The following is a 15,703-nucleotide window of genomic DNA, read 5'->3' on the forward strand; positions in this document are numbered from 1 at the left end:
TAGTAATTATTGAGGTAGACACATAACAAAGAAGTTTCGCCTTGTTTAATAGGCTTTTAATCAGTGAACATATTTTGGTCTCGGTGTCAATAGCCAGAAGCCATTAAAGTCCTTTAAGCGTAAATTATGCTGAGAAAAACGGTTAGCACACCGGCTAACTCAAGTCAACAAAACGGCCTTGCTGATTGATCAGTGATCTCCCAACACCCCTTTGTAAATAGCAATTAAACATGTAAATTTTTTATTCCTGATTTTATTTATCAGTTGTCGGTTTAAACCGTTACACATCGAGAAAACGTCATGCACAAATATTCAGAAATTCTGGTATCATCAGTAGCAATATGTATTGCAGAAGTCGTTGCATTTTGATTTCATTGCATCCGGGTTAACAACGCAGGCATCGTTGTAGATGGCATCATACAAGCATTCAGCAAGGTCACTCGGGTCAGGACAACCCCGTTTCACAAAATCTAAAAAAAATAAATACATATTAAATGAATAAAACAAGCAAACAAACGGAGAAACAAGTAGACAATCTCATTTAATAATCGAGATCCAAAGCGGCATGGCTAGTGGAACTTTTATCTATGATGTGCCCGTAATTTTTTTGTGTTAGCTGTTGATGTACGAGGTAAGTGGTTGAAAGGCGTATCTTTCTTGATTTGTTAATTTCTTGTATGATGTATGCGCAGTTGATCATCTCGCCATAAAAATGCGCAATGTAAGTAAATAATTTATTGATTATTTATTTTCAAATTTCTAAAATGAGAATGACAGTATGCTCACAATAAGATATTGTAGTTATCACCAATCTTATTGGCTCTTTGAGTTCTTAAGTGACACATGGAATATATATCAAATCTTATATATTTTTAGAAGAAGGAGAGAAAATCGTACAATTCTTCTGACGTTTTTTCTAATTTTCCTTTGGGTAGTTAACATTTTATCCGTTGGATGAGCGAAAAGGAAAAGAGTTACTTCACTCAATTTTGTCATGTACATTCACTGAAAGGTAACTCGGTGCTTAACGCCTCGAAGGGCCGGTGAGTCTTCATACACGACTCGATTTTGTTTAATAAAGTGTCAAACAAACATTTGATCATGACTCATGTAGTTCGTGACGCAGACGTGCTGGTAGTTCAAAATCTCAGAGGTTTTCCGTCAGCTATCACCAATTTATGGCTCACACAAAATGCCTCCGGTCCGCGCGTGTATGCATGATCTTTGTCAGTAATGCATGTACCTTCTGATTCCGCTTTCTTGTCATCTGTCGCTTTTGATGACAGTAGTGTTTTGTGGAATGGAAGAGCGCTTGCCAAAAGCACCAACGAACAAAGTACAGCGACAACAGTTGTGTTTGAGAACATCACCACTGCTTTAATTGAGACGGCTGTTTGAAAAGAGTAGAAGAGAAAAACCGTAATCACAAAAAGATATCGCAAGGCAGATAGCAAATCGAAAACAACAGCGTTACACGGCCAGTTTAACTGTTCATGATTTGTATAAAGGCTATAAAATTATCCTCGCCCCTTTTGATTAGAATATTTTAGTAACCTTTATTTTAACAGCGTCTTCGACCCTATAGTTTGATATCCGGCTTAAAACAGCGACAAATTGCAATGTTCTCTTTGACAAAGAGATATTAAAAAGAGGACATTATTGTATACCATTCATGGCGGTTTAAGTTCGTACAGCTGAAGACAAATAAACAAAGCTAGAGGTAACTTACATCAACCTAATGCACTGAGTTCTTTGTTTTAGCAGTGGGAATCTAAAAACAACTTGGCAGTGCTAGTCTAACACGGAATAATTTCATCGTTTTGTAAGCTATACCAAACGAAGCCGAGATGAACATTAAACTTTAACTGGAAGTTCTTAAAAATCACACCCAATCATCTTCTCACCAGAGAGAACATAAACTGTCTTACCTTGACACACGATGAAAGGATCTCCGGTGTTATGCCTTAAGCGGTGAATCCTCCTCGTTATTATATTAGGCTTGACACCTGCTGTATTATGCTGGACTTAATATTTATGAAGCTTTTAGAAAATCGGTCGTGATAAATGATTTTGTAATTAGAAAACAATCTGGATATTAGTGCAAGATAGCATGGCAAAATATGTTAAATTTAAACGAAGTATACGTCTAATGAAATATACTGTGAGTGTACGTCTCTTTGATCACAACCTACTCAAACTGTTCAAATATCTGGTGACCACAAATTAACCCCAATAGTGAAAAACGTCGAATTTTTCCTTACGATCTCATTGCATTATGAAGTATTCAAAAGGTTAATGTTAATAATTTATTTAAATAATAATCTAGTAGCGGGAGCTATTGAATGAGAGAATTTTTTTTAACAATGAAAACTTGTTTTGATGCAAAAACAATGTTTTTAAAACTTAACCACAAGCTCAACTACCGCCGACAACAGACGGATTGTTGCAAATGAGGAGGATAGTTGGGGCTTTGATTAAAGGTTTTAATGACGGCAGCCGGTCTAATTAGCAATTCAATGGCTCAAAAACTTATTTATTATCTCTCTAGCACTTGACGCTGGTTTATTTGGAGCTAACGGCGCTTGTTTATTTTTTAAAAGTTGCTTTTGGGGGCCACGCCAAATTCTCTTACTCAGATTTAACCACCAGCCAACTTACTACAGTAATTAATATTTGTGAAGAAACCTTAGGGTGCGTCCGATTGACCCTATTCCAGAATAGGAATACATACAATGATGACAAGAAATCCCTCATTAGAGGTTTTTGGAGCTACCGGAAGACAAAATGGCTCTTAAATTATCGTGAATCACCGAACGTTTGTAGTCACGTCTTCCCAAATTTACTGAAAAAGAGAAATCTAACAACTAGTTTCACTTATTCTTTTTCCGGAATACGGTCAATTGAACGCGAACTTAGAAGCAAGGATGAAACATTTCATTTCTTTTCATTCTCGACGAGCCGGTTTCATCAAGTTATGACTCACTCACGTTTAGTAAACAGAATGTTTGTTATGGCATTGTAATGCAAATCTCCTGGGTGTCATTAATTTTTAAGCAGTTTTACCCTGACTAGTTTAACGAGCTAGGCTAAGAAGCACTTTTTACCTCTGTAACTCACGATACATTTGTTGTGATATATAGAAAGTAAGCTTTTCCTTTGAGGTCGGTTATTCCACTAAATGAAAGTTTTTTGAAAATTTGCACCATTGCTCATTAAATCTAACGCACCAGGTGAATGAAATCAATTTAAAAGGAGGGGGGGGGGGGGGGGTGTTACGAACTTTTTTTTCCCTACGCATATCAGTAGAATTGTTAACCACTTTACTAGCTTGTGACAGCATGCCATGTTAAAAAGCCCCGCAGTCTTGCGAGAGCGGTGTCCACCACTTCCAGAAAGTTATTCGAAGGAATGAAATATTCTTGTGATAGCCCAACGATGTTAAAATAGCCCAATTTCGGTATATTAAAAAATTCAGTCTGGAACAATAAACATGCATCACTTCATGGTTCAGGGACTGATAAACCCATATAAACTCTACAATTTATTCCCCAGAGCCTCGCAGTGATGTTAATTGTTTCAGGCTGAATTTTAATTTATCGAAATTGGACTATTGCAATGCAATTCAATGGAATCGCCTCAATAGGAAATTACCCACGCTTCCAATAAGCTTTGTCGCTTTTTCACTAGAATTTGGATAAAAAATTGCAATGACTGATTCGTTATCGCATAAACCGGCACATAGATATCCCGTTTACTGATATTACTTGTCTTAAGCCGGCGACTCACCTGGCGATTTCATACGCCGATCGCGGCGAATTTAATCGCCATGCAGCGAAAATCGCAAGCGATTTTCGCCACCGATTGATGCGGACACACCTGGCACTTCAACATTGTTCATGTGATAAAATCGCCCAACCTGATTGATTGATTTCACTGGCAATTCGCATCTATGAGCGTAGAAAATCGCGGGAACGGGCACGCTCGGCGAATGCCGGCGAATTTAATCGCCAATATCTCAGGAGTGCCCAACGACACTTTTAGAGAAAATTAATCGTATGTTGGACTAGCTGAGTGTCCCTATGTCAAAAAAGAGAAAAACTTCCCGGTCTTCACTGCCAGCGAGCAAGACTTTTAAGAAATGAAAATCTCAGTGAGCTGTAAGTGTGATGTCTGTCAACTAGCCACCTGTTTTCGTTTAGTAGGGAGCCCACGTGGTCCAAAACTTCCAAAAGGTTGGAGGTGCATAATTTCCCTCTAAAGAAGTAAGAAATGGTAAGAATCCATCTTACCACCCGCATACAGTCTATCTTTGAAGTGTTAAATACACATCGGTCCAAGACTTTGGTTACCAGTGACGGTAAGGAGATGGGCCTGTAGTTCTCTGTGCACTCAACCTCACCCTTTTTTAAAAAAGGAACAACGTTAGCTTCCTTCCAGTTTTGCGGGAAAGAACCAGTGCTTAATGACTTGTTAAACAGCTTACAAAGTGATGGTGCAATTAAAGAGGCTGTTTCCTTAAGAAGTTTCGCTGGGATTTTATCAGGTCCTATAGTTTTCGTGACATCAAGGGCTTCGAGCACGGATTGGACTTCACTAACCGTGAGCGTTAATTACGACATATCACAGGAGAGGCTGCTGCATTTGCAGCGCTTACAAATGAAGGGGTGGGTGAGTGGTTGGGGGGGGGGGGGAGGGTGATGATGTCATTGGCGAAAACTAATGCGAAGTAGGAGTTAAACAGATTGGCTATTTCCAGAGGATTTCCAGCTGAAGATCTTAACGGCGTACGATTACCCTGGTCAGCGAATGCACTGGCTGATATTGGCGTCGAGACTCGATCAGGAATTGTATGCGATTTGGAATTCAGCTTCAATATAGACCAAAAACGGAGGTCGGACTCAATGGAACCAAAAAACTCATCACGACTGTTCCACAGCATGCGCTTAACTGTTTTGCGCAAGTTTTTTAAATTTCTCCCTTAGGTAGCTTGAGGGAGATAATTTCAGCTTTTGTCTTATAGATTCCTTTTTCTTGATCAAATTAAGTATTGCACCAGACATCCAAGGTAAGGGATTCCGTCCCTTAAGCCCTTGGGCTGTATCTAGTCAGAAACCGATACAAGAAACGTGTCTTTCCATTGATGCCAGTCAGTATTTATATCGTCATTGGCTATGATCGAAGAGAGGTTAATTGCTGCCAGCAGACCCTCAAAGTCGCCTTCAGTTTGCATAATCGTAGACAAATCTCAGGGTTTTTGGTAGGGTTTTATAAAAGTGTTAAACTGGAAAATTATGATGCTGTCGTCTGCAAAAAAAACCCTGTATCTTTTGGAAACAATCAGTGTCGGCTACATTGACACGGTTCGGCACGCTCGTGATTACAAAGTAAAGGATGTTCTTGCCACAAGTGCGTTTTTGTTGAGTTGTGTCAAGAGGTGGTCGTGAAGGGTTTCAATAAAGGCTAGTTCGTTAACACCCGATGCGCTGTCAACAGAGTCCCAGAGGATGTCTGGCAAATTAAAATCACCTGAAACTACCATATTGGGGAACTGGTCACAAACTTCATGCAGAAAATTTCGAATACATCCATCCAACTTGGGTCTTCATTGGGTGGCCTATAGCAAAAACAGAATAAAATTCTTTGACCAGCAAGCGTGGTAATATTGGCAAAAAATAATCTCAAGCTGTTGTAGCTCGGCTTCCGATTCAGGTTTAAATTTTTATGAAAGCTTTGAAGGCGGCTGTTTTGATTGCGATAAGAACTCCACCTCGATCAGACCGATCTCTCTTAAACATTGTAAAGCCAGAATGCAATCTTTCAGAGTTGCTGATATTTTGGTTCAACCATGTCTCATTGACGCATATATCGTCAGAGTTTTCGGCGTACACCAGGTTCTGAAATCGATGGACTGGAGGTTACGCACGGATTGTCAGTTTTATTGTGCTGTCTTTGGGTTAACTTTTTAAGCTTCTGGCATTTATCACGAGGCAATTGATCCTACCAGCATGTCGAAGCAGAAACCGGTCCAAGTTTAGGATTGATGTCACCAGACGGCATCAGGAGGTGAAAGGGAGCATTTGAGTTGTTGTAGAAACAAAACGTGGCACGTTTTCATTAAATAAAACATGACACGGTAATAAGTGTTAACTTAATATCCAAAAACAGAAAAATAGCAACGGCTTTCACAGAGCTCTTCGAGTGCCGACATGATTCCCTTAACAATGTCAACAATCCATCGAAGGAGCCGGAGCAATCGTTTTCGGGAAAACGGCAATAAAAATTGTAAGAATGAAATAAGGTAAAAGAGTCTTAAAAGACTATAGTGGTACCTCCAAGACTACAGGTCGTTTGAAGTTTGACCAAGAGTTATCCTTCTGTTATTATATCGTTTAAGCCCGTGCACATGTTCAAACCTCAAAACGTACCACATGGAGGACAAAATGACTACATTGTCATATATATACATGGCTGAACCTCAGTTTAAGTAAGTCGTAGGAAAGGAGCGTTTCATTCATGTCCCCTGTCATGTCCTTGTCAAATTGTCGACGGGTATCGTGTACAATAGGCCATTTCCGAGTTGCTTTGAACCTCATTATGAAAGCGAAGCTAAGTTGCAAAGTTATTATTATGAAAATTAGTTTTCATTCATATGCAAACAAAACTAATTTTCATATGAAAAGCTTCCATCTTAGCCTCGCTTTCATAGTAAAGTTCACAGCAACACGGAAATGGCCTGCACAGGGAGCATTGCAACCCTTAGGTGTCCAAGATCAAGGGCCTGTTTCACAGGAAATACCTCCACGAATCTGGAGAGATTTTCGGAAAAATGCCAGGGAAACATGAAATAATTACGGCACAGCAGGATATTAAAACTGGCAAAATTCGAAATCTTTTCCGTGAATGTCACCGAAAAATTGGGAGGATATTCCAAATTTCTGGAAGGGGGTAATTTTATTGGACAAAAATGCCAGGAGAGGCCCATGTGTAGTTTACGACCTTTTCGAGTGGAAGAAGAGCACTGGTCATGTTCTGTGTAAAATAGTTTCACATACAGCAGTGGAGCCGCCGTTATATCCTGGCGAGCTACTTGCCTTCAAATTTCATTGGTAAAGACGGTGTTAGAGCGAAAAGTCAAATACGGATTTTTTACGAGCCTGACAGGGGTCCTGACAGGCAGGAAAAACAAACGAGACAGTTCTTACCCAGAGAACCAGTGTTTTAATAAAAAATCTCAGCAAACTAGATGTTTAGAAACGTTCCAGCCAGTTAACCGTCTAATGTATTCCGTTTCCAGCCAGCGCTCTTCCAACCTGAAGAGCGCGTTTTTAGTCGAGCGCCCCCAACGGGTACTCCTGATATCTGACATGCCAGATATCGAGATTTTATTCGCCGATCGCGGCGATCGGCGAAAATCGCAATCGCTAGCTGCACCGGGCACACCTGGCCCCAGTTGTTCAAAGGCCGGATAACTTTATCCGCTGGATAAGGCACTATTCAGGGTCTAAAATATACTTCACGTAAAACGTTGTCCAAGGTTTTCGTACACTCCCAAACTTAACTGTGGTTAGAGTGTGCATATTCGCTTGTACAAGAGGAGATACTGAAATCTTTTCACAGATTGAAACTGACGGATAGCGACTTATCCACTGGATAAAGTAATCCGGCCTTTGAACAACTGGACACTGGCGATTTTCGCCGATCCCGGCGATCAGCGTATAAAATCGCTAAGTGTGTCGCCGGCTTTATGAGGATCAGTTGCGATACTCCCAGCAGCTTATAGGGCCCGCCATACTATACTCTTAACAAGATATCTTCATAATCGTAACATAGACTGACCGGTAACCATTTTGCTTTATTTATTTTACGTTTGTACATTCTTCATTGAACATAACTGCTGGTTCTGGCAGAAGCCATGGCAGGCGCAGTTTGCTTCCATTTCTTCCGGATTATTAGAGCAAGCATTGTTGTAGTATGCCTCAATCATGCAGCCGTAAATGTCACCAAGACAACCCTTTGACATCTCAGAATCTAAGAAAATAAGAAAAAATTGTTTGGCTCCGACAAAAATAGTTTCTAAAACAATAAAAAAAAATATCGAGAATCGTTTCTATACGCGAAGACAAATATTTCTGAATGTTAATTGATTGAAATAGAGAACATGTATTTTATTTCCAAATTTTCTGTGCAAAGCAAAAATTACTTCCCACGGGTACCACTTATGCATTTTTCATTGTACTTAGTTGACTATAAAAATAAGCGGAATTAACGACTCAGTGTCATCTTGGCACCATTATCAAGTAAAGAATGTAACAGACTTTACTGGATAATGGTGCCAAGATGACACCGAACCGTCCTTCCGTTTTTTCGCTTATTTTATAGTCAACTGCATTTCTAAATTTAATCTTATTAGAATGTAGTAAATCAGAAATTTGACCATGTGAAAGGAAAACTGATGCATGAAACAAACTTAGCTCTAGTCAACGTTTTCTTGCGAAGGTATCTCCTACGCTACGAGCCCTGCTATAAACCATAATGAAATAAGTCAGTTCCAACGGACTGATAAACCACTCATGATGATAAGAAGAAGCGCGACTCACCTTCTGTTGTTAATCCCTTCTTTGTTATATCTTGTGTTAACATTGTTTTGTGAAGAGGTAAAGTGCTTGCCAAAAGAGCCAATGAACAAAGAACAACCATGAGGAGTGTTTTTGACAACATTGTTAATGCTTTTACCACTTGAGGCAGCTGTTTTGAACCAAAAATTGAGAGAAATACTAGATAGAAACTCGTGAAGACCATAGATTTATTTTAATCTTAGAACCGTTGAAAATCGAAAGAAGTGAGGTTGCGTTCTAAGTTAACCAACAGTTTGCATCCTTTAAGTTTTCGACAAATATTTTTGGTGCAGCACAGCTTGCCGCAATGTCGCATAATACGCTACTGGAGAGACATATTTTAATTTAAAATCACACGCCGTACCTTTCATGTGCCTTACTTAATGCAGTATATTAGCGAGTTTAGGCAGCTGTTACATGTATATGGCGACGGCAACGAGAAGGTCACAAAACAGTAAGATTAACAAGGAACACAATCGCTCTGTGGTTACATAGTTTCTTCCACGCCCCCGGCGAAAGAACCTGAAATGACCAAATTCAAGGTTTGTGGAGAACGTTCGCACACGACGGTGAATTTTTTATTCTCTCGCCGTTGCTACCAATTTTGTTCCTGGATAGTTCAGCCATATAGTACAAGTTGAACGAGTTGGAAGAATCTCGAACTAGTTAAACTGAGAAACGTGAGCTAATATTTTCGAGTGACGTTCTCCTTGTCGTTGTTGTCGTGGTTGCTTAAAGTGCCTATTTTTGTATTTCCATATAACAAGGCCCGTGATTAGCTTAGACCTAGTTGCATGATATGTTCAGCATAAAACTTGAGCGCGTAAAATAAGTTTGACGAATTTGGTTTGACATAATGTACGCTGTTTGAATTAGTCTTTGCTCCAAGTTGGCAGCAAATTCGAAGCTGACAGATAAATCCCCGAGCCAAGCCTTAATTTATAAGGCATACAATAAGGTGCTGCTTTTGAACGAGGCCGGGGATTTCGACGATTCGTCCTTCCAAGGTAACTGATTTGAAACACGCACTGAAAGTACTACTCATATAATACTGGTTAGGTAACTAAAATACAATATCTTACATGAACCCGTAGAAAGATTTGAAAAATTCCTTTTTTCCTATGCAGATGGTCGACGAAGATGATATTTCTCGAACCTTTCAATTACAATAAACCTTTTCAATTTTACTACCGGCTGTTGATAGGTTGCTTTTGTCCCACTGTCATTTTAATTTAAATAACTTGTTTGATGATTTTTATCACATAAACCAAAAAAGGTGCCTTTTAATAAAGTTACATGATATATCGCTAATAGTACACAATTGCGCATTTCAAAAAGAGCGTGTACGGATTATATATTTCATCAAAATAAATCTTTTGGTTGGCATGGATTTTTGATTCAAGAAGTTTTAAGTTTCAGCGTTGCAGTTTTACCGACAGGGGGTTTCAAATCCAAACACTGAGCTAAAACAAAAAAAAAGAAACACTACTTGTTTTGTTTTGAGACATTTCATTAAAGGAAGACAAATATCTTCAATTAGCGATAAGCAGATAAAACATGAATTTATGCAATTTTCTCTCTGCGGAGTTTTCTAAATGAAGCAGTATTTATTAAATGTTACGCTGTGGTGATATTAATACATTTTACATCTTTCTGTTTTCTTAAGAAAGCTATCGCTCTCTACCTTTTTCGTCCTCAATTGAGCGTTATTTAGCCTATCTACGTATTTCGTGGTTCCAAATATATGTGGAACTTTATTTCTTTGTACTATTATATTTCTACTTTTGAAAAGAAAAATTATGATGGTATTAAGACTGCACCTTCTTGCATTGATTTCTTTTCAGTTGTCTCTTATGATAAATTGCCTATTACGGAAAAGAAAAGAAAAATAAATCTGGCAACATAATCATTGCCTACACCACTTCAGGACAGCTGCTGGGGCAGAAAGATTAACAAATATGCAAAAATCAGTCATAAAAAAAAAAATAAAATAAAATAATAAAATCGACATCGATCCGCCGTATAACACAGGCAGCCATTTTGTTTCCGCTTCTTCTATTGCCAGTGCATGGCACAGTACGTACAAATAAGGTATATTGGTGTTTGTCCCATGGCAAGGTGCTCACTTGAGATGTAATTCGCGACGTTTTCACTGCTTACTACTAGTCTTAGCCTGTGAGACGTTAAGTTAAAGAATCTCTGTCGAGCGCCTCGTCTGAATTTTCGCGGAACACTTTATTGAGTTGTCGGTCATATCATTGTTCAATCCCTCAAACTCCAAGGCATCCATCAGAATTTTCAGCATAAGGAATTTGATGATCGATTATTGCTTGGAAGGGTATATATTTTGTTTGACATTGTTTGTTTATCATATTTTGTTAAGTTCAAGAACAAACACCGGTATACGACAAAGATTTTCGCCATGAGGGCTACGAAGAACCTCGGTGGAAGAGCAAGAAAGAATACCAGAAGCTCTTACAAAAGACTTACATCAGAAAATCTCTTCAAGGCCAGTGAAAGAGCTAAAAGGCTGTACTCGGATACTCAAATCTCAACGATAGCGACTTTACCGAAGCCTAGTTATTGTTCGTAGCTCGAAGTTGTGAACATCTTATGAGTTTTCTTGGCTGGGCATAGTTTGAAGATTGTGTGTTTGTGGTATACTATATGTTATGTTACAGCTAGAAAATTGGCAACCAAAGTTGCGCCATAGCGAAGCCGAAATCTTCTCAACATATTCGCACCTGTTTTTCGCGTAGTCCTGCATTTGCCGGCACATCTATATGTTAAATTGGCCGTGAGGCAGTCCCAGCCACAACCATCCTTTCGCTTGATTTTACAAGCGGATTTGCAAGTATACATTAAGATCAATTTGGTTTTCCTTGTCCCTGCTCGTCTTGAGCTTTAGGTTTCCCGTAACTCGGCTTCGGCGGATCGCGCCGGTGAACAACAGCGTTACAGTACCAGCGATCAAATTCAAGGTTTCAAATCCTTCAGACACCAAAACACGCCCGTAACTGTTTCCCCTTAAGCACGTAACCCTGTTTCGACCTTTCTAGGAAAATATTCAACTCTAATATACTCTCCGTTATCGTCTCAAAAGCGGATCCAAAAATAATAACAAAAGCGCTCAAAGCATGCCGTTCGACTGAGTCTTTAATTGGTTTGGCTTGATAATTTATATCGCAGTGGGGGACTGTGATTGGTGTATATCGATCCACATTTTGGGGTTGAGAAACTCAGTTTCCTCTGCCGTCCACTGCTGTGCTGTTCTTCTGTTGTGTCATACTTCATTCGCTGCATGGCATCCATGCTTCGGGTCCCGTTATCCTTGCTGATGTTATGAAGGTGACGTCTGACAGGGATAGGGCTAAGAAAACTCATGTTCTCCTCCCCGTCCAGACTTTTCCCCGTCAATTTTTCTTGTCCGGGTTTGCTTCGCCCCTGAGTCAGGATTTCCTTGACTCTACGGGCGTGCCAGTGAAAGTCTCAACTGATAAACAAACTTATCTGGTAATTTGTTGCATACGGGTATTGGTTGTGCTTGGAAATGGCAAAAGGGTTAAGTAAAGGTGACTTGTAAGTACCTGCTCATTCCTGCATTGGGGTGTTTACCATACATGCCTAAGAAAATAGATAACAACCGAAAGAGGAGGCGCTATCCAATAACAAGGTTCGCAGTGCTGTTTGATAGGAGGCTGGAACGGGCAAAGAAGGAAAATCGATTTGTGATCCATTTGAATTATGTCTCCAAACCGTTTGAAATTCCCGATTTCGTGCATCTGTAAACCTGCTAAATCCGCTTTCCCTGATGTAGCCATTCTCACATGGAGCTCTGTAGACTCTACGGTCTTGTTTAGCCGAAACACTAGTCCATTAGGGCCATAGGCGCCTATGGACCTAAAACAGCTAGCACGCGTATTTCTTTACCAAACTTATGGGTACCATACCACCTTCCAATGGGGCGGTACCATTTTGAGCTGTCGTGTAAACGGCCCTTAAGTCTCACCAATGCACATATATCGGACTACGATTGGAAGGTTAGAAGACGGTACGAATGCCTTATTGATTATTGTAGCCTGCTATTAAGAACAGTTATCTGTAAAAATCAGGTAATGCCATGCAAGATAGAAAAATGGAAATAGTTTAAACTTTGTCACAATAAAGGCCTTAGAAAGCTATTTTGGGAAAAATTTCATTCAGCTCTTTTGGATTAATATATTTCAGGTAAGAGAACATTTTGATTTTTACCCTGTCGAGTGACCTCAGACCGAGCGAAACAAGGCCACTTTTTTGCTAGTCTCCTCTCTGCTACTAGTGTCGAACGCACATAAATTTAAAGACCAATCAATGCTAAATTTTTAAAACTTAAGTTTAAAACGATAATTTTAAAAGTGTCAAAATTGGTGAAATTTGGAGGCAAAAATCGCTAATTGGTACATGCCTTTCGAACTCATTTAAGAATATAGAATAAAATTTTGGGGCAATTTAAACTACAAAGCTTGACAGACATAAATCGTTTACCTGTATGATTGAAGTTAAGTCACTCGAAGCAATAACTAAAAAGGTTAAGCGAAAGAAATGCAAACGGCTTCTTCCTCTCTAAACGACTATTTCTATTGAATGATCACTCATTTCTTTATTCTGCAGTAGTTATTGAGACAATACGAGGAATAAATGATCATTTTTAAGCCCCCAAAGTGAAATGAATTTCAAAGAGCGCTTTGGGGGCTTAATTATTGTTCATGAAATGTTGACAAAGTTTGGCGTACTTGTTGTTTCCCTTTCTTTGTGATAGCCGATATAATCTTCGTATCCCGAAAACTTTCTTCTTAAAAGTACTGTATCCATGACGGAAAAGACGAAAAGAAACGTCTTACCTCGGAGATTCGGACAGCTCGTGATGAAATCTTTTTCGTGCAAAACGCGACAGCTGAAGATGGCGTGACATTAGTTTCCAGGAAAACCTGCGTGTTGAGCATTTGCGCGTGCAGTCTTGGTTCTGTGCGCTTCGTGTTTTCTAGACTACTAGCAGTCCCTTTGTGGATAGTTGAGAGGGCGCGCGAAATAGCCGAGCGAAAAGCCGAACACTGGAGCGAACGAGCGGAGGGGGCCTGGGGGAGAGGCGGGAAGGAAACAAATAAACATGCATGTCACGTCAAAACGTGAAAATATGTTTTCATGTACTAAAGCCCTTAAACAGTGAACAGAAGACCTTATAGAGACATCACCGTAATTCTTTAACTGACAGCTTAAGAACAGAGGGTGTAGATTTTCCTTCATTCCACAAAAAGGAGGAAATTTAGATTCCGATGAACATACAATTGAAACGTTGAGACGCCGTTTACTGCCACCGGTTGACCTTAGGCCTCTTGACCGTATCTTTCAGTGGTTAAACAGGGCCTTCGCCATTTTAAATTAAGAACCTTATCAGTCTTCTGACAGAAACAACGTGTTAACTCTATACTGATCGAAGCCTCTTCTTAATTAAAAAAAAAATCCTTTTGAAGAAATTTCCAATCCAAATTATACAGTTTACTAGAAGGAATCACGACAATAGGATAGATATATAAACAGCTCTCTCTTGAACTACAAAAGAATTGCCGCACTGGTTTGACCTTTTTCACACAAATACCACTTGATAGCTCAACAGTTCAGAGCACTTGAACCATGTCTCCAGGGGTAGACGATTCGTAATACGTGATATCATGAGCTTGACCGGAAAAGAAGGTATGGCTGGCGCACGTCACTAATACAAGTGCACTGAAGCGTACAGTATTCTATAATCATGTTTTCTTCGTAGAAACGATTTTTCTTCAAAACTAGAACAGCGTTAATTGTTAAGCTGGCTAACTTATTATTTCTATCTTTTCACAGATATCAAACTAGATTACTTTCTCAGACCTGTCCAAATGGCAACATGAAATCGGAAGTTCAAGCATAAATTCATCTGCTGGCTAATTCTTTTGGCAGATCTTTTTTCTTTCTTTTTTTTTTCCGGTCATTTTTATCAATCACTTTCTCACCTTGGCCCTCTTGGACATAGCGAGACACTCTGTACGAAAGCATCATCCGGAACAATATTTATTCTACTTCTTTGAAAATTAATGACTTTTCTAAGATCCAATATCGATGCAGTACTTGAGGGATAAAAATTCCAGTATTACACCTTAATCCTTCTTTACACCTCTTTTCTCAGAGAAACAAAACCCGCTCAGCGAAGTCTTTGTTTGTGTACAAAACAATCAGTTCTATTTTATTTGTTTGTTTAGCATCCACAACTGCTTTGCTGCTATTCTATCACTGAATCAGTGAATCGTGTCTCCAAGTACAACAGATATCAGCCACAAATAGTTGCCTTCTAACGATTGTATAGTGTACTTTGCCGTTTGGTGGCTTGACTACTGAAATATCAATCGATAAATTAGCTTTAAATCCAGGGATAACCTTTAGTACAATTAAAAACCAACATTTCCTATTAACTTCTTGATTTTCTTGAGAGAAATAGGAAAGATAAATATATAACAACCTCAGCTTTGCGTCGTTATGCCATAAAAACAATTTCTCTCCTGATATATACACCTTGAAGGAAATTGATAAAACAAATCTAATTAAGGCTATTCCGGACAGTCACGAAGGCCCGTTCTTACGTTATGTAATGTAGTTTCCAGTCAGCCCTTGAACAACACTGTGCTAAAAGATCCCTGTAAGGAAGCAATCTTGAAAGTTCAGTCCAGCGAACGAAAAATCACCACATCCTGAGTTCGTCTGTGTTAAAATTCAGTATCTTCCACTACAAAGACCTTGAACGTGACGCTATTTACAGTGTATTCTGCCACCGTTGACCGTTCTTGCTCTTGCAGGATCTGAAGCAGCACTCTTGTAGCTTCGGGTAAACGATTTCTACACGGCGCTTCACACGCTCTTCTGTGTCTGGAAGATTGCTGTGTCACTGATTTAAGCACTGGTTTGAATTCAAAATCGGCGTAGTCCCCTCTTCTATCGCTTAACTTTGATCCCACAGTTTCTTTCAGAAGTTCGCTTAGGGCCGGCGAGCGAGTCGGGGATAACTTCTTCATGTTAAACAA

At 39.4% G+C, this 15,703-nt stretch overlaps 1 protein-coding gene and 1 long non-coding RNA gene across 3 annotated transcripts; both read right to left on the minus strand.

Annotated features, from left to right (window-relative positions):
* Positions 1–237: 237 nt before the first annotated feature.
* LOC146489709 (uncharacterized) lies at positions 238–2,087 on the minus strand. 2 transcript variants are annotated; one of them, XR_014863573.1, is made up of 3 exons: positions 1,929–2,087; positions 1,244–1,390; positions 238–470 (listed from the first exon to the last, which is right to left on the minus strand). It is a non-coding gene; the product is annotated as an uncharacterized LOC146489709 (long non-coding RNA). The 2 variants fall into 2 exon arrangements; XR_014863576.1 differs by having other exon boundaries at positions 1,244–1,375; positions 1,915–1,986.
* Positions 2,088–7,832: 5,745 nt separating this feature from the next.
* LOC146489710 (uncharacterized) lies at positions 7,833–13,691 on the minus strand. Its single transcript, XM_085104517.1, has 3 exons — positions 13,496–13,691; positions 8,598–8,745; positions 7,833–8,028 (listed from the first exon to the last, which is right to left on the minus strand). The coding sequence occupies exons 1-3, from the start codon at positions 13,595–13,597 to the stop codon at positions 7,862–7,864; spliced, it is 417 nt and encodes a 138-aa protein (XP_084960643.1). The 5' UTR covers positions 13,598–13,691; the 3' UTR covers positions 7,833–7,861.
* Between the last annotated feature and the right edge of the window lie 2,012 nt (positions 13,692–15,703).

This window comes from Pavona decussata, unplaced genomic scaffold (genome assembly GCF_977016875.1).
Source record: "Pavona decussata unplaced genomic scaffold, jaPavDecu1.1 SCAFFOLD_4, whole genome shotgun sequence".
NCBI lineage: Eukaryota > Metazoa > Cnidaria > Anthozoa > Scleractinia > Agariciidae > Pavona > Pavona decussata.